The sequence below is a fragment of the Plectrocnemia conspersa genome, unplaced genomic scaffold (genome assembly GCF_051122295.1).
Source record: "Plectrocnemia conspersa isolate PC_06_02 unplaced genomic scaffold, ASM5112229v1 ptg000008l, whole genome shotgun sequence".
In the NCBI taxonomy this organism is placed as follows: domain Eukaryota; kingdom Metazoa; phylum Arthropoda; class Insecta; order Trichoptera; family Polycentropodidae; genus Plectrocnemia; species Plectrocnemia conspersa.
Genome location: NW_028277172.1, coordinates 17336025 through 17361232, shown reverse-complemented (window position 1 = coordinate 17361232; position 25208 = coordinate 17336025). Strand labels below are relative to the sequence as shown.

The 25208-nt window shown below is 25.4% G+C and overlaps 2 protein-coding genes across 2 annotated transcripts; one reads left to right on the top strand and one right to left on the bottom strand.

Annotated features, from left to right (window-relative positions):
- The first annotated feature begins 1992 nt into the window (after window positions 1-1992).
- Window positions 1993-16173, top strand: LOC148233194 (protein takeout-like). The gene is made up of 6 exons (XM_088190055.1): window positions 1993-2067; window positions 3981-4149; window positions 14202-14442; window positions 14508-14641; window positions 15312-15461; window positions 15544-16173. The coding sequence occupies exons 2-6, from the start codon at window positions 4062-4064 to the stop codon at window positions 15693-15695; spliced, it is 765 nt and encodes a 254-aa protein (XP_088046181.1). The 5' UTR covers window positions 1993-2067; window positions 3981-4061; the 3' UTR covers window positions 15696-16173.
- LOC148233193 (uncharacterized) lies at window positions 15868-21580 on the bottom strand. Its single transcript, XM_088190707.1, has 16 exons — window positions 21543-21580; window positions 20961-21145; window positions 20228-20468; window positions 20031-20164; window positions 19767-19916; window positions 19554-19706; window positions 18539-18776; window positions 18345-18478; window positions 18122-18235; window positions 17985-18047; window positions 17547-17636; window positions 16889-16981; window positions 16683-16830; window positions 16488-16621; window positions 16273-16422; window positions 15868-16201 (listed from the first exon to the last, which is right to left on the bottom strand). The coding sequence occupies exons 2-16, from the start codon at window positions 21019-21021 to the stop codon at window positions 16050-16052; spliced, it is 2055 nt and encodes a 684-aa protein (XP_088046833.1). The 5' UTR covers window positions 21022-21145; window positions 21543-21580; the 3' UTR covers window positions 15868-16049.
- Window positions 21581-25208: the final 3628 nt, after the last annotated feature.

The following is a 25208-nucleotide window of genomic DNA, read 5'->3' as shown; positions in this document are numbered from 1 at the left end:
TTATGGTACAAATTCAGTTAAACTTACAATTTTTACTAATGTTAATTTGTTTATATTATGCAGAAAGTATGAGTGTTTAATGTTCGAAATGCCGTTTTTTTTGTAGCATTAATAATTGATCAGATATAAACATTTTAGGCTTTAATCCTTAACCCTTTGGGGAGTATCGCAGTACATGTACATCTATCACTGTTTTGAGGTACCCCAGATAGTTGAAGAAGACATAATTATAAAAAAAATAATTAATGTAAATGATTAATATAGAAAATAATACCAATAAATTAAAAAGTACAAATTAGTTTATAATAATTTTAAATAAATAAAAAAAATAGTTTATATTAATTTTAATAAAATGTTGAAAGATCTGTATTAAAATAAAAAAATCCACAAAAGCCAAATAATATGTAGTAGATGTGTAAAATATATTAACGAAAATAGCTAAGCACACACGTACGGATTTGTCCGTTGGACATCCATTTCGGACAAATCCGACGGGCAGATCCGCCCGTGTGTGGCCAGCTAATGAATAATGAAAAAGTGTTAAAATAAATTATCAAAACATACTAATACAAAATTGGTCAAATAAATCAAAACAATGAAGCACTGATATTTTTTCTACAATTTACTATAAATGAAATTTAAAATAATAATAAATAAATAACAACAGAAATAAATATTGAAAAATACGTCAAATTAACTCTTATCTAGGTGTATACTATATAAGGAATAATTATGTGAAAATTAACTCATTACTCAAAGCGTTAACGCAAATATAAAATAAAGTTCATATTTTAAAAATAAAATTAGCTGCAATAAATAAATAAGAAAAATCGTTTGAACATTTTCACTACTGTATCACTACGCATTTTAAAACATAATAAAAACTAAAATATTTTATTATTTTCACTAGAAATTACAATGTTAAAAATAATATAGAACAAACCATTCTAAAAATAAATTTGTTAAATTTAGGCTAAAATGTTCCGTTTCATTCTTAACGTTTGCATCATTTTAAAAAAGTATAAATTAAAATAGTTATTATTTGAATAATTAAACTAGTATTTCCGGCATATTTCTCTTCTATTTTTAAGGGTTGTTTTATTAAAGCAGCTAGTTTTCATTAATACTATTTTAAAATTAAAGTTATAAATTAATATTTTTTATGGTTTTATTATATTAGTATTTAAAACGTTTCAATTTTGCGTACCTAAATATAGTGATTTTTTCGTTTCTTTTAATATATTTTTTTTGTTAAATCCAAAAAAATAGCCTGATATACTTTTCTATACGTATAAATAAAAACGTTAGCAATTAGTAGTCAACATTTATTAAGAAGGACCGTTGACATGTTTTCATTTTTAGTTCTACATCCTTAAGTCAGTTTCGATCAAATACGTTTTAAAGAAAATGTATTGTCAAGTTAATAATCTAACTGATTTTTGACAAAAAATGTCATTAAAATGTTTTTGATTTATCATTGTATTATATATATATAAGAAAAACATGTTTTAAAACTTATATTAAAAAATTGAATAATAAGTAACTATGCATCATGTTTTGACAACCAGTGTCTTAAGAGTGATTAGTTAGTCAGGATTAAAGAAACAATATGAAGATATCAAAAAATAATACAACCGACCTAGATTGTTATGGAATTAATTTAATAATTTGCAAGGCTTGATAAAAGTGTTTTTGGCAAAATTCGCGTATACATTTATGAGTATCTTTTCAAATAAAATTTGGTTCAAATTGTTAAATTTATGTGTATCATTAAAACATATTATAAATAAACATCTATGAGTTATCCTGAAATTTCGCTTTCTTTTCGTTTGAAATCCGTCGCAATTTAGCGGCAAAATTTCCCATAAGTCACCACCGCCGAATGAGATCAGGTTCACGTGTTTTTTTTCATTCTTGCGTTGTTGAAAAATTGGTAAAGAGGGCACCGTCGTCGACAGGTATAAATACAAGAGGTATCGTTGTGTTGCTTTCACTTGAGCGCGCGATATTCGAACCGGAGTGCTTCGGCTCGGCTTTCGTCACGCGGCTCTACCCCGAACTTGTGATGTAATTAAATAGCACACGTAACACACACACAAAACAGACAATCGACACATTATCATTATATCTGTGATCTTAGGAGTTAATTGAGATTAGTGTGAAAATAATAATTTTCAGTGAAAACCCGTGAATTAGAGGAAAAATGTTGCACTGGTAAGTTTATTTCATTGGATTTTACATTTTTTTTAAGTACTAGTGCAACATTTTTTAGATTCATGATTATTTTTTTTTATTTTTTATACGTATAAGTAGCATAATAGATTAATTTTCTCTGAAGTCAATTCGAATAGATTTGTGTTATTTTTAATATTATATTATATTTTTGTGATATAAGCTCTTCGGTTGAGACTTTTTGATACTATGAATAAATGTACTAGCTGAATTTTAATTATCAATTACTATCATATATTAATTTGCGAGATTATAAAAAAGCTATAAAATTCCAATCTGTCTTAATCGATCGATTTAAAATTATAATTTTAATATTCAATAATTCTGATCCTCAAAAAAAATGTGTGTCTAGTGATATAGTAAAAATAAAATTCTAAATAATATATATTATAATATTATCATCAGTAAATTAAAGTTGTTTACAAAATGTTTTTTTTCCTAATATTTATACACTTAAAAAATCTTATCTAAATTCACCTAAATTTTATTAATATGTATTTCTTTAAAATTATATATGTTTATGTAGTTTATAAATTTAAATATATGCAAAAAGCAAAAATTATGTATTGAATTGTATATTTTGTTGAATTATAATAGCTTTTGTGTTTTAATCAGCTTTAAAATATTTACATTTATTTATTAATTAAAATTGCTTCCTTAATTAAAATATTCGCTAATTCGCTAAAATGTTTTTAATCTAAATATAACAGGTGAAGGAAATCTGCTTTTTGTGAATATATAATTTACAAATTAAACTTAATATATGTTTAGTAGTTTTCATGTGCTTATATTATTACTGAAAGACATATTGTATATTAAAAATAATTAAGTTTCTTATCGAAGTAATTGCGTCATTATTAAATTAGATTAAATGATTTACAATAAATATTTATAAAATTTATTGTATAGCCATTTTTTAAGACAAGGCATTTAAAAATTATCTGTTTTTTATTATAAAAAACAGTTTAAAATATACTAAAATTACAACTGAATTTTTTGGCAATGACTTTTTAAATGGTAATTGAAGGCATTAGAACAATTTTATAATTTTCAATTATTATTGCATATCATATTAAATTAAAATTATTCCATAGATTTACTAAATATTTTTTATCTAATTAAAAACTTGCTGTAATTTATTATATTATATATTATAGACGTTTTAGAGCAATTTAGTGCTTTAAAAAGAACTGTTTTAAAATCGTAATATTATAATAATTAGATTAATTTATTAAATGTTATATATTTAGCTTAGAAAGAGGTACAGAGTTAAAAGATAATTTTAAGAAATATTTAGAAATATATATTATTAAATTTAAGATAAAACCACTAATTTTACTGAATATATATATATAACATATATGCAAATTTAAAACATGATTAACACAATTTTCGCGTTAAATTGTCAAAAAAAAAATATTGTACAGAAGTTCATACTATGCAATTTATTCCGATTAAAAAATAATTCCACTAAATTACACATAATTTCATCCGGCGGTATTTGATAATGGTTCAGCGTTAATTCGAAAATAATTTATATTACTTTGATATGCATGGAATCCGACGTTGTAAGCTAATATTGATTTGCCGAAAAATTTGGTATCACACATTCACAAAAATACACATACAAATATATATATATAAAGAATCTCGATGACACAACTTTGTTGCGGACAAAGCGCGTCGTACGCAATTTTGCCATAGCTCTTTATGTAAATGCATTAATTTATGTTTTTTTATTACAAAAGTGTGAAAGTCAGTGTTAATTAAAAGTTTTAAAACGAAATTTGGCGAATTGGACCTTATCAAATTGAAAAGCAAGAGCGATAATGTCGAACTTTAAAAAAGTGCTGTTCAGTTGCTTCATAATTGCGACGGTCGCCGTAGAGAGCCAGAATAACGTACAATTGCCGGCACGTAAGTAAAATTTTATATATTATTCTAATTATTAAGACATAATGATGTGTGACTTCAAATTAAATTACGTTATAATTATAACGTTATTTGCATTTAAATCGAATTTAGGAAGCAATTAAATAATTTATTACAGCATAGCAAATTCTTAAATATTGTGTTCAATATTCATATATACTTTCATTGTGAATTGTGTTATTATATAAAGAATAACTATTTTAATAAATATTCAATGTCAAATAAAAAAATTGGCGTCAAAGTTATCTTAATTACAAATATGTATTTTTTATTACATTAGCATAAAATGCAGTGATTTTTTAATAACAATATAGAAGGTTGTGCAGTATGTTAATTAACGGAAATCCTATTATTTTTACATATTAATATAAATACTAAGTAAATATTTATTATTTCTTTATCAGAAAAACGAATCCTTTTTGACCTCGTTTTTAATTTATTTTTAATTTAAATAAAATTAAATAAATCGTATACAATTACTATCTTAAAGCCCATTAAGTTTTAAGGTGCAGTAGTACTAAAATGTATACAGTATTTTTTTCTTGTCCATTAATGACAACATCAGAAACAACAATATATAGTTTTTTATTTCTATATCCATTATAAGTACTGTGCTTCCATATTTTTTAATTATTTCTTTAAATATACAAACATACAATTGTATTTATTTTTTTATTAATTACAAATAATTTTATTGGAATATGACATGCGTTAGTACAATGTATCACAACTGGGTAAACACAATCAAAAACTACTTAATATGTAGTGAGACAATTAATGACATCTATTTTATTAATTATAAACTATCATTATTATATTTTATTATTCATCAATTGAGAAAATCATATACTAATCGCTAACTCCGATTTTTCAGACACTATTGAAAATTAAAAACACAAAGGTTTATATGCGATCTAAGCTCAGGTCTTTTGTGTATTAGTTACAGATTTATACTACTAGTATATCGTTCAGGTTTATATGTAAAAGTTTAGAAAAAATGGGCGTCTTTAAAAATGAAATATATCTGAAATTTTTTTGAAAAATAAAAATGGTGCGCCACTTATGAGGCATACTTTTATTTTATAGAAAATATTGCGTATTTTTTATTAGTTAAATTAAATTAACACTCGTTACGTAAATGTAATTTCATTGACTGATATTACTTAACTGCAACAAAGACATGACTTTAATACATATGGCGTAATCTAGCAAAAAATAATGAATAGGACAAAAATTTAATAAGCAATAATTTTACTTAAATGTAAGTAAGCGTTACATGATTGATGTCACATGAAAAAGTTTCATGAATATTCACTGATTTTTCTAAGCATTCGTAGCTTAAATGCGGTTATGGCTATGTGGTTATGAATTGCGATTATACTATCATATTTAGCAATATAATTTTAATCGTGTATCCACGTACCGGATGACCTACTGCCGCTTCTAAGAAAACACAAAAATTGTTTGATATAATTGTGATGAAACGTGGCATAATATAATAATAATTATTTTCACTTTGTTGCAATGGCACAATTCTAACAAGCCCGTTGATCAATCACAAAAGTAGTAATGTACATTTTTTATTTATCGACATGACATAGCCGAAAAAGGCGCGTGTCATGACAATGGTGTATGCTGTATTGTTGCGCCAAATTTGATCGTTAATCGAGGTCAAAGAATCGCTGATTGAGTTTCTGTGGTTGAGTGAATAAATCAATCATCTGAAACTTGATAAAAATTTATTTAAATTATTTTTGTATTGTGAAATGAAGATTAAGATTCAGAAGATTCTTGTGAAATCCATTTACTGTTAAGAGATACAGGATATTGATTTAATTTCAGTAGCTCTGATTCGACATTTAAAGAGCCAAGCTTGGACTTTTAAGGGATGATCTTGCAGTCTTTTCGAGTATATAGTAGTCCAGGGTGCCATTTGAAAAGCTTGGGTTATATTTAAGAATACATCTTAGTAGTATTTTTTTTATTTTTAAAGTCTAAATTGATATTATTGGTTAACCTATGTACTTGATTTTTTGTAGAGTGTTTATTCCTCAAGTAAAATTGAGAATCAATTATTTTTAATAGTAATTTTTCTAATATTTTTGACATAACTGGTAAGATAAATATAGGTTTGTAAGAGGCAATAATTTTTAGTTATATTCCTGCTTTCAGTAAAATTATAATTTTAGAAACCTTCCACTGGGTTGGAATGTAGTTTAATCTTATTACTAAGTTGAATAAGGTCGTTAATCTGATTCACCGACAATTATTTTATTACTTTAAATTAAAATATTATTTTTAGGTAAATAAAACTACAAAGTTATAAAAATAATTATAAAATATATTATAAAGAAATAAATAAAATATTGAATAAATTTAATTTACACTGTTTTATATATGAAATATATAAAAAGAAATATTAATATAGTTCATAATAATTTACGTAGCTTGCATTTATTTATATAAATAACCCAAAATTAAAACATTTTATCTCAATGATACTATTATAACTGAAACTATTATAATTTTTATTCACGTTTTCATTAAAAATTATTAAACTAAATTGTATTTTTGCTGTGATTTTAAATTGATTACATTAATTAAAAAACTTTATGATTATTTATACGTTAATAATATCTTTAAAAATATAACAATATGACGATTTTTGCGTCAATTTCTTACATCAAAAAATATAATTTTTTTTGGGATCAATTATGGCAATTAAATAAATAATATAAAAATTGCAAATCCATCTTTATAATAATCATAATTTATTATAGGATTTTCTCCTATGATAAAACTATAATTTTAATATTAAAACAATCCAATTCTATAAATCATTTATTTATTTAAATTAAATTAAGACCATCGTAACCTAACAGGTTAGCCCAATGCGTCACTATGGTCGAAAACAATAATTGTATTATTTCAATACACAAAAATATATATATAATCATATGATTTACTTTATCAGCTTAACTGTTACTGAGATTTCAAAACTACTCTTATGTATTATTTTACATAATTTTAAAATAATATTCATTTAATACAGTAAATCAAGTTTATTTTAATTACAATAAAATATCTAATAAGTTAAAATTAAATTTCTATAAATTTTATTTACATTTTATTTAAGAAAATATGGAATTAATTAAATTGTTTTTGAAGGTTGAGCAATGATAATAATATAATATAAATTTAATAAATTAAATTTTAATAACGTTGCAAATAAAATAATTTAAAAATATATTAAATTAATACCAAATTCATTATAGTCGTAATTCGAAAATACCTTAAGTTAAAACACAATATCATAGATTTAACTTAACTATTTAATCATATGCCAACATGCTTTAATAATTTTGTATAAAAATAATAATATGAGAATCGATTAAATATAAGTTAAAGCAATAGCAAAAATAGCAGTAATATCTAGTTTTAATCTTGAATAAAAATACATATAGTTAAATCAAATAGCACATAATTTATTTCAACGATAAAACTATAACTATTCTCTAAAAACTAATTATTTTAAAAATATTGTATAAAATTTATTTAAATTTACTCAGAAATGAGATACGTATTTTTAAAATTAATACAACTATAATACCTAATGCATATTAATTCTAATTAATAAAAAACTATATTACTTGATTTACTTCAACGATAAATCTATAATTGAGATTTTAAAATTGCAATTAGTTTTGTACCCAAAAATATATAAAATTTAATTAAAACTATATTTCAATAATCTAAAAAAATAATCATATAATACGATAAGTTTATCTTAATCATTATTAAAAAATAACTTTAGTTAAAACCATATATCGCATGTTTTATAACAACAATAAAACCATAAGTACTATTTTTAAACCGCTATTAATTTATTAAAATTTAATTCAGTTCTCTGCAATTATTCCAATAAATTGAAAAATAATAGTATTATTTTAAAACTACTATTATTTTTTTCTATATTGAAGGATACTAAACCTTATTGATTTTACAGTGCAAATAATCAAAACCAAAGTCCATCTCAATAATATTTTAATCAAATTAAGTTTTAGAAAATACATGGAATTAATCATATTTATTTTGTAAAATATTTTTCTAAAAAAAATAATTAGATACACAGCAAAATATTAAATATATTATGCAAAAAATACGTTTTTTATACAGTATCCTTCCGTTCCTTATATTAAATTCTGTTAAGCATTGAATTCTTTAACAAATATTTTTATGTGAATTCAGAATAACACGTATACCAATTTTTGATTGACAGGCTTTTTAAGGTCAGATAGATAGTTAGATTTTCTTGGAATTATAAAACAATGTTGCAACAACAGGCCAAGGGAAGATCTTTGAACTATGATTAGACTCTGTATGTATATCTGTCTATGTATACATTTTACTTTTTACTTCAATTCAAACCTTTGGCGTTTTAGTAATTTCAAACAGTAATTGTCCGTGACATCGAATTGGACGCTTTCCAAATGGGCAGCCGTCCAGTGTTTCCAAACCCGCTGTTTCCGTCAAGGTTATATCTCAAATACTCGCATTTTACATTGCATCAATGCATGTGTTTACGGACGTGATCGTAATATACAATGACTCAACTGACCAATCTTTTCATCTTGTATATTTAAATGTTGCTCACGGTTAATGACCGTAACTTTTGAGTAATCAGGGATTTTCTGTTTGGCAACGCTTAGAAGCATTGAACGTTTACAAAAAAAGCGAGCAAAAATTCTAGATTACAATCTGATATTGCAGCAAGAAGAAATGTGCAATCTTGGAAAGCATTACCTAGAGGTTGCTAATAAATGCAACTGAGTACACATAATGTGTGTTTATTACATCGTTCCCAAGGAAATATCGCAAGGAAAATGTCACTAGTTACATGACTGGAAAATCTGTGATATAATATCTGCGGTTGTGAAAGAAGAAATGCGTTGTTTCTTCAGCGGAATTTTATTGGCATAATTATGCAATTCAGCATCGTCATTGGTTATAGGAATCAGTGGCTTAATTTGTACAAAAATGCTGGTACGGAAATATGTTAAGAAACGCTGAAATTTCTTAACGATGACTATGATCGTATATTATTTAATATTCGACTACGTAAATGTGAATAAATTAGGATAGACTGATAAGCAATAAATTATATAATTTCATATTATATTTTATATAGAAATATTATAAAAATGATTCTTTAACCATAGTTTGAACGACCCTGAATAGTCATAGGTCAAGTTCGTCGATAACGAAAACAGGCTCAGAGCAAAATCGTTCATATTTTTTTCAATATATTATTTTAAATTATAACTGTTTCTACTTGAAGTAAAGAATATGTGAAGGTTATTATAATTTTGAGTATAAGTTAAATACTGTTTTAAAAAAATATTTTTTACTTTCTATCCAAGTATTTTGTATATTATATAATATCTAAAATAATATTATACAAAAAGATAATGAAATAGGAGCGAGTGATATCAACGCACTAGCGTCATAGAAACCTGAAAGATATTTTTTGTGTATTATGAATTATGATATAATTTATGTAAGTGTATATTTTTTATAGTTTACTAATTAATTTAATTTATTTTATTACTATAATAATTAAAAACATGTAATTTTAGGTCAAATAAAAAATGCATTTTTTACATAACTCTTCAAGAATAATCTTAGTACATACAGCTCCATTAGATGCATTATACTCAGTTATATAACACTTGAGCAATTGTATAGTGGATCATGCAGCATGAGTTCTTTGAACCTCTGCCTTGCAGTACGCTTTGATTTTTTGTATACAAGTAGAATAACTCTTCACGTGCGACATTTGCATAAAAGATGTAGTAAAAAGAGTGTGGGTGAAAAAAAAACGTTGAGCAATCCGCAAACATACGAATTATAGGATACGTGCGATTACGCGAAGATATGAAGGAAATGGTAAAGGAGGTCATCATCATCGGTATTATGCAATGTCGGTTTGTTGACTTCGTCTTATTGAGGCGATACACTTGGTTGATCTGCAAAAGTAAAAGTCAGCGCTTGTGCATCTTTAGCGTTTAATTATTAAACATTATATTTCATGTTTTTTATTAATTTAAATAATAATAATTTACATATACTATTAAATGTATATGAGATAAACCTAAATTCAGATAAAAAGCACACATTAAATATAAATTGACCATGCGAATGTCTAAAAATAAAATGATAAAAATATGGCAAAAACAAACTATTTAATATAAATTATAAGGTGGATACGAAGTGGGGCTATTATATGATTTTTATTTTTGGGTATTTTTATATTAAACAATATTAATTTTTCTTTTAAAATAAAGTTGTATTTTACTATTCTAATAATATTTTTTAGAAATTGTATAACTCTGTTTTAATACATATTAGTTTATAAACACCTTCGTACATATAGAAATAAATTATAATATTAAGACTTTATTATTGTATATTCTTATTTTTTCTTTCTGTTATGTATTTTTTATATATTTTTATATATGTTTACTAAATTTGTTAGATGTAAAGATTAGCTATTAAGCTAAATAAATTAATAAAATAAATAATAATAAATATTGATATTTATTACTATTTTCAACTTAAAGCCAAAATTGAACTAAGTATTTAGTAATGACGTATGCAAAAAGTGTTTAAAAGCTTAATTTGCATTTAAAAATTTTTTTTAATAAAAAACGAGTCTTATGGTAAATTGACCAGACCCCATACGAGCTTTTATGCAACTTGACATATATTATAGTTAACGCTAGTATTTGTTTCCTTTTAAAGATATAGACTTGACTTTTTGATACAAAATACAGCTTTCGAATATACTTATGGTACTGTTTAAAAAAATTGAAAATTAAAAAAAAAAGTTTTTTTTTCCAAAACACGTTTAGTGTTATGAGTCGATTGACCCATACATACGCTTATAAGACTTGCAATATAGTTAAAGTCAGTGTGAGCTTATTTATTCTAATTTAAAGTTGAATTTTGGTGACAGTATAGAATTCTTGAGCATCCTGTATATGTTTGTTAGTAAAATCCAATGTGTCAATTTTTTGCAAAATGGCGACAAGTATAAAAACTTAAACACTCGTAACTCAGTAGGTTTAAATTTTAACGAAAAGACCGCTACATATGAAACGTTTAAAAGCCTAAACTTCATCCAAATAAAATATAAAAAGAATAGTTTTTTGCTTCAAAACAAGCGATGTATCAGTTCGATCGGACCCCCATACGAGCCATTTTGAGACTTTCGGAAGAGCTAACGCTCTTAACTGCTTGGTTTTAAAGATTAAAAATTACATTTTTAGTATCGTATAAAACTACCGAGCACCCCTTATACGTTCTGTATGAAAAAATAATATAATTTTTTTTTACAAAATGGCGGCCAATGAAAAAATTAAAAGTGTCATAACTTTGCAAAATAAAATCTTACTAAAAAATGTCGTATGCAAAAAGTATTTAAAAGCTTAATTTGCATTTAAAATTTTTTTTTAATTATTTTTTTTTAATAAAAAACGAGTCTTAGGGGTTATAAAATAATGCAATAAAAACTATAATAAGTTTTTATGCGTTTTTTCAGCTTATTATATTATATACAATATAAATTACAAATATATATATATGTCTTTATATAACATCACAATAATATCAATGATCTTAATTTAAAATAAAGTTTAAGCCACGAAAAATATTATTTACCTTAACATACAATAATATGTATTGATTTTATTTTAAAAAGGCTGATATTTTAAATTAAATTCTGATTATTTAATAATTTGCTTAATCCTATTATTATAGATAGCACTGTATGGCAACTGAAAAGATAATATTTAAACACTTGGTTTAAAATACTCAAATATTATTTTATAATACTAATTTTAATTTAAATTTTGTCATAAAATAATACATAGTACATTTTTAATGCATTTACAGCTAAGGTTTTTAATTATTGATTTTAAATATGTTTTTTCGCTTTATGAAATATTTTGCTACAAATGCCAAACTGTATTTTTGTAAAAAAATGTTGCATATAATTAAAAAAAAATAAACAATTACAAGCATACTAATTTACTTTTAGTCCTTACATAAATTAAATATTATAGTTACTAATTTATATAAATCTTACATGTATTTTAATTTACAATTTTTAAAATATTTTGCTTCTAATGTCATATTACATCTTTATATTTTTTTTATTAAATCTAGCAGTAAAAAATAAATAGATTTAATCTTTTTTTTAATAAAATAAAATACAATAGTTCCTAATTAATACAAATTACGCGTTATTAAATATTTATTTACATACAAATAATTTTAATACAATGCTTTTTATGTTTAATTATAAAAAGTAAATTATGATAAAAAAAATTACACGATTAAACAAATTTTAATATGTAACATGTGTTTATTTAAAAATACATTATATGTAAATAAGAAAGTAAAAAAATACTTATATATTTCACTTAATAATGAATCTTTAAAAAAAGTATTTTAAATTACAGATAATATAGTTTTCTGCTGAATTTCACATTAGATTATTATTAACAACCACAAATATTGCATTTAAATAAATTTTCTATGAAATTTCTAAAGTTTCACAGCCGCTGGACCTCCAATGGAAGACCTTAACACTTCTCAGCGATACCAGTTCTATAAAGTCGCACAGGAAGTGGGTCGCAACTTATGTAACATTCTTGTCTTTCTCCGACGCGTTGCTACATCGTCAGCAAAAGCGATCCGAAACGAGTCCAGTCAAATATTTGCAAATTTTCTTGGAAATTTCGTTTTTCGTCACTTCTTTCGTATTATGTATTTTTTTATTCTCTTGCACATCCTTGGAGAGATCAAGACTTCCGACACGTTTGTTTATCAGTTTTTTATTGACACGCTCGACCAATGAGGGTCATGTCATGTTTGGGCTAATGTCATATGAGCGATAATTTCGGTGATTTATAGAAGGAACACTTGGACATATTTAGAGTAGTAGAATATTGTAATTTTTTAAATTATTTTAAATTTATGTGTTCCTATGAAACTATTAACGGAAAAGATGGGTTGCCCGTTAACGATTTTATAGTTACGCTATGAATAAATTAAGCTGAAACGTATTCTGATGATAGATAAGGTTATCTGTGTCTCTTATGTTATGATTTGCTTTGCTGTTTCTCCGTTAACTCGAACAAGATGACAAGTCCATATGATGTGATAACATTTCTAACCCAAGTCGCTATCATAAATAAAATATAAATATCCAGTGCAATGTACTTATCTATTAATGATAATTAAAATGTATTAAAATCAAGGTTTCAAACTGAAAAATATAAAAAAATAAAATACAATTAATTAATAAATACATGGTATCAAATCAATACAATTGATTCAATTTTCAATAAAAAAAATATTTTTTTTAAATGCGATTTAAAACTAAATAATAAATATTTTTAAAGAAGAATAACAAAGTTATAGTACTTTATTATTGATATCAAATATGTCAAGGTCAGTGTCAAGGTCATTTATAGATATAAACATATATTGTCTACATATGTTGTCTTATAGTTTTGACGACATTTTAAAAATGCATTTTCTTAATGTGATTATAATAGATTAAAATTAAATTTTTAAATAGCCTTTAAAGACTTAATTTACAATTTTAAAAAAATCTGTTTTAAAATATTAAAATTGTCATAGATCTTTTCTTACATAGTCTTGAACAATATATTGTAATAAACAATGTTATTTGAAGTATGATGTAATTAGCATACAAACTTACATATAAAAAAAATACGCACCCACTATACGTAACCCGTAAGTTGATAACAAATAATTGAGTTATATAATATAATAGTAGTATACGGCTGTATATTTTATCACAATAACATGTCGTGTAATATATTTTATGATAGTTAATTAACGATTATTAACTAAAAAACAATTTTATTACCTGTTGAAAAGTTAATCGAAAACATTCTTAAATAAAAAGTATATCTTTAACTGAAAAATTAAATTTTATATTTCAGCTGAATACATCCTGCCATGCAGCAGATCAGATCCAGACATAAATTCCTGCATCAAAAACTCCTTCCAGCATCTAAGGCCGTATTTGGTCGGAGGACTGAAGGATTTGGACGTGCCTACCATAGATCCGATGTTCATACCGTTCATGGGTATGGAAAATGGTAACGGAGCTGTGAGAGTGAAAGCATCATTTACTAATATGACAGCAGTCGGTGCCAGCAATTATACCATCACGAAAGTCAGGTGATATTGCGTGTGGTTATGGCAAATTATTATAGTGGCAAAAATTAATAACTGACATTCTTCAGAGCCGACATTTCAAAGTTGCGAATCGATATTGGAATCACGCTGCCCAGGGTGGAAATTAATGGAAAGTACGAAGTTATAGGAAACGTTTTACTGTTTCCGGTCAGATCTAAGGGAGATTTTTGGGCTGCTTTTGGTAAGTGCAAGTATTGTATTTACTGATTAAGAATGTGACACAAGATATGCTAAAAAGAGATTGCTCCTATCTTATGATAAATGTCGATCTCTTAGTCTTTAAAATTTTTGTAATATTTTAATTTTAATTATATATTAACGTTCGATTTTTCGAAAAAAAAAGTAAGTTAAGTAGTCACTAATATTTTCTTTTAAATTTATTATGATAAAAAACTTATAAAAATAGCATTATGTATGGCTTTTTCTATATTTATCTTTTCTAGCAAATATTTTTTATACACAATTTTCTACATATATAGTTGTCAACTTTTAGATACATAGTTATAACAAAGTGAATTATTAAGTAATTTTCAGCTTAAAAAAGAGTTTAATATTACACATTAATATTTTCCAAGAATATTATATCTTATTAAAAAAATGAAAATATGTAAAATGTATTGAAATGAAATTTATTAATTACTAAAAAATACCTACTTAACAAATTATGTTATCGATCCAAAAAAGAAAAATCTAAAAATAAAATTAAAATCGTATTAAATTAAAAATGATTTTAAAACTTATATTTTACCTTTTTATATCTACTAATATTTTATTACCCTTATTTTTGTGCTATTTATTATATTTATATAATTTTATTAAAATCTATAACATTTATTTTAAACTCATCTTAGGTGACGTTACCGCCATTGGTAGGATATATGGCAAAGAAATAACTAGAGACGGAATAAATTACATGATAATCGAAAAAATGTTGGTTGACTTTAAACTTCAAAAGTCTAGGTTCAAGGTCCGCGATATCATCAATCACGGAAACATTATCGGTATGTCTGTTTTTCATCACTCATTTGGCCAATTGAAGTGAGTTTCGTCTTGATTATGCTAAATTTTTGTTTGACTTCATAGGAGAGGCTATGAACCAGTTCCTCAACACCAATGCAAACGAAATCATTGACGAGATGAAACCAGCTGCTTCCACGAGTATCGCCAAACACTTCAAGGGTTTTTTGAATGGAGCTTTTACAAAAATTCCAATCGATAGCTGGTTGAAGCCTTGATTATAATTACAATGAATTTTAATAATAATACTTTTTTACCTATTGGCGAAACATGTATTTAAAATAATTAGATTTAGCAAAAACTCGAACCAATGTTTAATATTATATTATGATTTACATTTTTAGTATAATTTAATATAAAATAGAATTAAAAATAAGAATAACGCTGTGATAAGCTACTTAGTATTGACATTTATTGAAAAATAAATATAATTTAGTTTCACAATACATATTATATAAATCATGACATTTTTCTCGATCGATTGATAGTACAATCTCTTAGTTTTAAACAAAAATATTATTGATTTTTATTGTTATTTTTTATGTAATAAAATATTTAATTACACATTTTTTTTATTCCGGCATCAATACATCCAATGGAATTATTTTGAAGAAGCTGTTGACGTAAGCTCTTATGAGACGAGATATTACTAAACTTATGATGGGTCTCATTTCAGCTTCAATATCTTGCCATTTCTCGTTAATAATATCATTTAATGATACTCCTAAAAAAAATATTTTTAATAAATAAAAAAACATATAACTTATATTCAATAATTAATAAAATAAAACATACCCAATACATTGATATTTCCAGCTTTATTATCAATATTGACACGAGCTTCACCAACATCAAAATCAACGATCGCATCTTGGCAGTACAAATAATCTTTATCTTCAACGTAAATTTTTTTCATGTCAATATTTACGTCAAGGTTTATGTTAGCTATAATTTAATTTAATAATTAATGATAATATATAAAAAATATTTATATATAAGTTCTTACTTACAATAGTTTCCACCGCATTGTCCTTGTCCTTTCAATGGTATAATGAATACGAAATGATCTAATAAATATTCCATCTTTAAGAACAGATTAGGAAATTTCATCTTAAGGTGTATGTCATCTTCTTTTTCATCATATCTGAATTAAATAATGTGATTAAATTTTCGCTATACATAAATATTATTAACAAAATACTTACGAAACGCTCTTTACGGTGAAATTAGTAAGTCCCCAAATGTAAATGTTGGAGAATGCATTGCACATAGAAGATTTTGACATATCGCCATGGGTATCGATTTTTGGCAACAGGAATGGTTCACATTTTGGAATGCTTAGTTCAGGTATACCTAAAATAATTTATATGTTACGTTTTGATATTTTGAAAATTTAATAAAATTACATTACCTTTGGAAAGATATGGTTTAAGACTTTCAATGGAATCTATTAAGCATTCGTTGAATTCAATATCGCTACGATTACAAGGCATGATATAATCAGCTGAAAATAAGTAGTAATAATAAAAATTAGTTTTATTATATATACAGCTTACTCACAATGATATGTATTTCTAAAGATTAGATACGTCTGGAGGCAACTGAAGCTAAAAGTAAAGATATAGTTAAGGAACAAGAGTGTGCAATAAAAAAATTAAAAAAAAAGCCAAAAATATTCCATTTCATTGACAATATTATATTGTAAAAAAAACATAAATCACCTGCATCGTTAATTTTAATACAAAATTAGAAGCCATAATCTCAACGGTAGATTGTTTAGACAACTATGTATTAAAAATGAAATAGACCATACATAATCTCTTCGAGTTTTTTTAAACAAAGACGACTTACTACAAGAAGAACTAATCCCAAATATGGAGTAGCTTGTTTGATAAATTTTTGTATCAAACGTAATCTTAGTTTGATCAAAACTAAGACTATCAAACCTTTATTAAAAATGTCTATAAAAACTTTTGATACTCTTCTAACCATGAAAACATATTAATTATAATAAGAATTTACCAAATATTTTAAGTATTAATTTAATTTAAATAATAGATGAGACTTACGTAAATTCCACGAAGCAGTAGCTAATGACACGAAAAAGGCGAAGCTCAGTACAAATATTTTAAGCAGAGCCATTTTTTCTTTAACGTATTAAACGTCCGAAGAATGAAACTGCAATGATCCACCTGCGATTTGTTTTTATATTTCTTACGTATTAAATACTAAACAATAGTTCTTCGAACTAAATTTCAACATGCTAAAACTGCTAAAACGTGACATTGTTATATTTTTCCCTTATGACTCAAATCAAAACAATAACTATTTCATTAGTCATGCAAAATACGTGCTCTAATAAAACATTGCTTAATTCAACAAAATGTTTATTGCTTATCGATAAAATACACAATACAATTAATCAGCAAATAATTTTTCAAGTGGTATATTCATGAAGAATTTTCCAGCGATTTCATCTATTAACATCGATGTTACTGTTTCAATACTTGTTTTAATTTCTGGTAATATTTCTTTGGAATGCATGTTGACTAAATGCTCGAAGATTTGCCCTAAAAATATTTTATTATTATTATTATACTATTTTGCAATATTAAAAACTTCATAAATATGTTATTTAACTCACCTTTAACATCACTACTACTGTATAAATCCTCTAGTTTAGTTTCTATTGAATCAATATCAAGATCTACGTTAAGACCATTTAACATGTAATGTAATCCAGTTGATTTTTTCACCACTCCTCCGTGAGTGTTAAATTTAATAATATTATCAGCTAAATTGATACAAAATAAATTTATTAAAATAATTTTTAATTAAAATAAAATAATTTAAAATACAATAATTACTGAAATTGGCCATTATACGTCCACTGCTCTCAACTGGCATATTTTGAAAATTTCCCAAAAGCATATATTCAGCGTCTAAATACAGATGAGGTATATTTATGGTTCCCGTGGTTGTATAGTCATCGAAATTAATCCTATAAAAATATTTAATGCAAATTGGTCTGATAAAAGAATTAAAATGCTTTTTAACTTACATGAATTCAGATATATTGTATTGTCCAAGACCATACAGTTTGACATCCATTAACACAGCTTTAAAAGTCGATTTTTCTTTAGTCTGTTCTAACTTCAAAACAGGAATGAACCAAGGATCGATCGATGGTATTTTCAATTCTGGAATTCCTTTAGTCAAATTTTCTCTGACCATTTCAAAGCCTTCGATGATGCATTTGTTGACGTCAGGATCGCTTTTTTTACAGAATGGTAGATAAACTATAGAAAAAATATATAAATTAAATATATATTATTATATTATAATTATTAAAATAATGAAGCTTACCATAATCAGTGTTTGCATCTTCAGTAGTAGTATCACAAGAAACTGTGATTGTGACTATTAACAAGAATTTAATTGCAGCTAGCAGCATTTTTATTTTTTGTATTTAACTTCTATTAGATTAAAGTATCTATGATGTCTTGAGATATGATCGTTCGTATTTATATAAATACGAGAAAACTAGTTAACCATCATTGGATCGCACTGAGGACGATGTACCATATGGGGGGAATTATTGTCATTTTTCTGTATCATTAACGTTGACACTGAATAATCAGTGCACATGTTAAAATAAATCAATCAAAGTAGATTAAAATATAAATTATACTAACATCGTATTATATTTATATATGTGTTAAATATTTAGATAATGATGTGTATATAATCTAAAAACTTAATAAAAAATATAATAACAATAGAAATTAATATACATACTTCTAGGTATATATTGTATTTATTAATATAGTGAATAAAATAAATTGATTTTATTATATTATTTATAATATATAATACATAGAAAAATATTTTACACTCAAATAATTACATCACAAGCACATACTAAATAAAAAAATTTGCATAGTGTTAATAACTTACGGAGGTGGCATATTTCTGTATAATTATAATTATATAAAGCTTCTTCAGAAATTTTATTTTTATAAAATCAAAAATATATATCAAAAGTAATCTCTAATATTTCTTAAACATTACATATTATTCATCAGGTAAAAATTCTGCGAGTGGCGCTGAGCCCAAAATTCTTTTTATAATGGCTGATAAAATGGCATCTGCACTATCTTCTATAATTGGATTAATAATATCCAACACTAGGCGAGGATTTGCGTTGAAGAAAGCTGCAGCAGTTTCAGCTAAAATTAAAATTAATTTTAGCAACATATCAACAAAAAATCATAGCAATAATTACATACCAATCAAAGCAGTAGTGCCATCTTTATCGATAAACCTGACTTTTCCGTTTCCGATCTTCAGTTTAGATGTAAAATTTTCTAACTGCAAATACTCTTTACCTTTCTTCGTAATTATCTTTCCCGATCCCTTAGATATTGCTGTTATATCGGCTGAAGAAATAATAATCTATGTTTAAAGACCGATTTATTATCGTCACTATCACGCAATAGGGAATCACGCTTCATGAATATTGCTTTTGCAAATAATATATAATACATACTCACTGAAATTTCCTTCCATGAATCCTTTTCCTGCTAAAGGTATCGCTAGTAATCTTCCTGATATGTCATAATCTGTCGATGTTTGGACGACTGGTAGAGATACTGTCAATTCAGCTGTTAACTTATTCAAGTCTACTCTATAATAATTTTAATTAATTAATACATGAACTTGGATTAATTTATAAAAATAAAGTACATACTTTAAATTCTTGACTTTAAAGGCACTAGCTCCATGAGTTTTCATATTGTTTAATGACGCTTTTACAGTAATAGCATCCATTTTTCTATCGACAGTCAAATTAGGAATGTTTAAAGGTTCATAGGAAGGAACCTTTAATTCAGGTATGCCATTCATTAGATACGGTTTGACCTTGTCGACTCCTTGAAGAATACATTTTGCCAAATCTGGATCTTTCCTTTTACATTGTGGTATGTAATCAGCTGTAATTTTAAATTAATTATAATATTTTATTTTTAATAATATGATTAGATGTTAAATCTAAAATTAATCTAGAATAATACAATATAACTATGTAAGTTTTAAATATCAGTAAAATAGGACAAGAAAATATATAATAGGATAAAAAAATATTTTTTTATAGCTATAAAACATCTTAAAATTGTTTAAAGCTTTTATTTATATTTAATACTTTATAACCAGTATTATTCAATAATTAAATTAAATTGTATTTAAGAAGTCTCTGAATATTTATTGATGCTTAATGTTTAATAACAAATTTAATTTATATGTTACCATTTTTTTTATTTTTCCAAAAATATAAAAAATAACAGTTTTTTTACATAAATTATTTTCACGTATTTACATATATATGTATGTGTTTTTAATTTAGTAAACAATATAATATAGTTATTAAATATTTATAAATTCTTTATCTAAATGCTTTAAAATATTATATAAATCGTTATACTTACGTAAAATTTTCGTACTAACTTGACAGACGAGTGCAATCAACAAAGTGACATAAATTTGCATTTTAACCAATAATTTTAATTTATAACTTTTGAAGATTATTTCTTTGCCTTCTCTTTAAAAATATACTCCTTATATATTTAAAGATTTTGCGAATGGACATATATTATATTTTTGCACGATTATTCTGAAAAATAAAGCAGCAATTGTATAGTCTATTATTATTTTTTATAAAAATATATTTAATGAATATAAAAAATCTAAATTTAAGACGTTTAAGAAACACTGCGTTGCTCTTGTTGCTAATAATGACACACTTTTTTATAGAAAAATAAAACAATTTATTCCACACTAGGTCTTGGTCAACATAATGTTCTTGAGTATGTTTTAATTTACATTATTGCCCTCTAGCAGTTTTGTGTCTTTGATGAATAAAAAAATGAAAAAAAATAAACCCTTCCTGTATGTATATTTTTTTGCAAATCTATTTATTCATACACCATTTTATTGATTAATACTGTTTATATATATATATTTATAAGTACACTTCTAAGATGGTAACTATTGTATCTAAAATATTGTACCCAATTTTCGTGAGAGTTCCTTCTGTGTCGAATGAATGATGACAACTGACGGTCCGTTCTGCCGTTCGGCGGTCATTATATGCAGTCACTTTTTAACATTTTATGTGTCCTAAATTAAGTTTTCTTGAGAAAAAACCAATAAGGTGCGCCACTGGTCGCGATAAAGCTGATCGTTTGTCAACCGATTGCCAATAGACACTTTATCCGGTCCAGAGGCGTATCTGTGTGTATATTTATTTATCACGTAAAATTTCATTAAAGTGAATATCTAATGTACCTATCTTAAAAAAACATAATGCACTTAATCTTGCATATGTGTAAAAATAAATAAGCTTTCCAAATAACTCTTCAGAACCTTTGAGTATCGAGTATAATTATTGGTGTTTATTTTTGTATATAAAATAAAGTTATTTATCTCAATAAATATTGGTGTTTATTTTTCTGTATAAAATAAAGTTATTTTGTATATAATATAAAGTCGCGAGAGTAGGATAAAAAGTTATGACTCCATAAGCTGGCCACGCACGCACGGATCGGTCCGCCGGATCTGTCCAAAACGGATCCGATCGTGTGTAGTGTGGAAAACACAGATATGTCTGTCCACTGTCAGTCCGCTGTTCTTAAAAAATATATTACTCTAGAATCTTATACCTTTGTCTTTGTTGTTTTCACCAAAAAAAATTTTACCAAAAAATAAAACTATTTTAGCCACAATATTTAGTAGTAGTATCACATCTTCAATTAAAGATTGAAGATGTGATACTACTACTATTCATCTTCAATGTAAAGCTTGGTCATACTCAATAATTATTTTTTCTATTAGTACGAACTTAGCTTCAGTAGAAATACCTTTTTTATTTAAATTACATTGCACCATAACAATTTGTCTTAAAACCAAATAGTTTAATACATATTTCATCCCTCGTCCAAATGACACTTGATGTATTAATAAATAAAAAAAACATTATTGGCTCTTCGGACGACAGAAAAAAGAGGTAGGCGAAATTATTCTTTGTTCATCAGCAAGACTAAGCTTAACAACACATTTTATTTTAGTTATTATTTTGGAAGTACAGACTTTACATTCCTATTTAAACCGGTTTTAAATAAGATAAAATTATAAAAATAATTATAAAAATAAGTAATTATCTGAATTATAAATTTATTTATTTATTAATTATTAATTAATATTTCTTGCAACGTGAGATAATTTGACTCAATAAAGAGAAGTTAGCATTTCAATATCTATAGATGTGGGGTAAATTGTAAATATATATGTTGACATGTGTATTTTCAGTGTAAGTTTTGTTTATAATTACACTTTATTTGCGCGGCTGACTTTTCTGATATTATTAGTCAAAATATGATCAACTTTATTTTTTCTTAAAAGTCAGTGCATAGCAACAAATACACGCAGAAACTACGTGATCGCTAATAGCATTGCTTAATTAAAACAAAACCTACAAATTTTAAATAAATAAAATTAAAAAATACATGAAAAGCAAGGCAAGTAATATAATAAATAAAACAAATATTACTATAACAATATTAAAAAGGACGGTAAGATAAATATATTGCAAACCAAAACCAATACTACCCTGTGTACTTACACATACTGGTACCACCCCTCAGGGCGATCGACCAATCACACAGCAGAAATCAAGTGCAAGTAATGAACACATGTTGTTTTGTTAATTTTGAGTGCTAACACATATTTTATCATTGGTTTTAAAGTAAACTAGAATAAATTAATATTTGTAATAACATATGTACTGTCTAAGTTTATAATGTATTAATATCAACAATAAAATAGATTTTAATCTGTTATATGTGCTAAATAATATAAAAATATTTTGTTTGGTAATTGCTAATTGTATATATACTCTATCAGTTCTTAAACGATATTTTTTAATGTGAAATACAATTATGGTATTATATAATAATTGCATGTTACGCGGAGGATGTTGAAAAAAATATTTTAATATGCCTAATAAATATTTATACAAGTATTATTAATCTCCATCACAAACAAGGCATTCTATTAAGAAAAAAAAACATCTCAGTATTAAACACATTAAGGCAACCTTGGCTCAAACAATCAGCAAATTACCATCATTTTCAACAAAAAGCTACTTTCCACGCCACTGATTAATAATGCATTTGCGAGTCGCGATTGCGTATAATCCGCGCTAAACTTTGCTGAAAATCTGATCGGATATAGGTATGCAGAGGCCATACTGTTCTGTCAGACTGTCCATGCCGTGTCTAGAATATTGCAAAACATTCTGGTAATCCAGCCGATTTGGCACACGCGAAAACCGGCTTCTATGCGTTTTTACCCAATTAATATCCCGCGGATGGATGTGTGGTCGTTGTCGTAAGGCTCTCGGTTTGTTGCCGGTAATTAGTTATGGTCACGTTCCCAATACACGATAATACACAATAGTTTCTCGGAAAAGTATGAAAAGAAAAAAATACAACATACTGAACCTTGGAAGTAAAATTGTCGACCAAAGAATTATTGTAATGTACTGTAAGAATTATTCTGTCAAATGTATACAATTGAAGTGGCGGCGGACGTGAATGTCTTGCATCATTTGATGGAGATCGCTTAAGAAAGAAAACCTTGATATTGTACTGTTTTAAATATGTTTATAAGAGATATAGAAAAAATATGCTCTATTTACAGAATCTTGATTGTTGATCTTAATGCTTAAAATTGTGAGATTTCATTTCGCTTATGTCTAAGGGGATTTCAAGTAAAACAATTTTTTTTTAATTTTGTTATTAAAAATTCATCTAAATAAACAATAAGTCCTTGCCGATTTGTCTGAGAAGTACATATATTTAATACAAATGTATTGTGTATGACCGTTTGAATAGGTTGAAACAGATTTGGAATGGCCGTGTTAAATATTGCAAGTGAAGCGACAATATTGCACTTACAGAAAGTTTCTGATATATAGATATTAGAAATAAATAGATTAATTACAATAGTGTAATATGTTTAGCTCCATCTATTGTCACGTACAGTCTGCATCGGTTGACCTAAAAATGACGGCGGATCGTTAAGTTGCTAGATGAATTTATGATATTTTACTCACGGTCGGTGCGTCAATTTCAATCCCAACTCTTAAAATATGTCCGTTTTATAATTGTTGATGTATACTGATGGATTTGCAGATGTTTGTTGTGGACTTGTATGTATTTTCCAAAGTTAAACAATTAATTATATCAGTTAAAACTAATATAAATGTCGGTTTTTATTAGCTATGATATTTTTTTTTTGTGTCAAAATGAATTTGCCTATGCTTAATTAATACACAAATATTATTATCAATAAAATGTTTCTAAAGACGATTATCTCAAAATTCCGATAATTAGGGCAAATGTTATAAAAAACTCATTGAATTAATCCAGTATCAAAAACCGGTATCTTTACAATTAAAATCCAGATTAAAATTTTTACAAATTTATTAAAATAAGCGATTTTTAAAAACAAAAGAACCCAATGATTTACATAATTTTATCTACAAATATTTCCCCATTCCTTCCTGTAATAAAACCCTTTTAAACGGATTTTTTTATAAAAAACAGTTATTTTTTAGTATTTTATTTTAAACTGACTTTTCTATTTACCCAAGAAGATTTCTTGGGATTAGATTA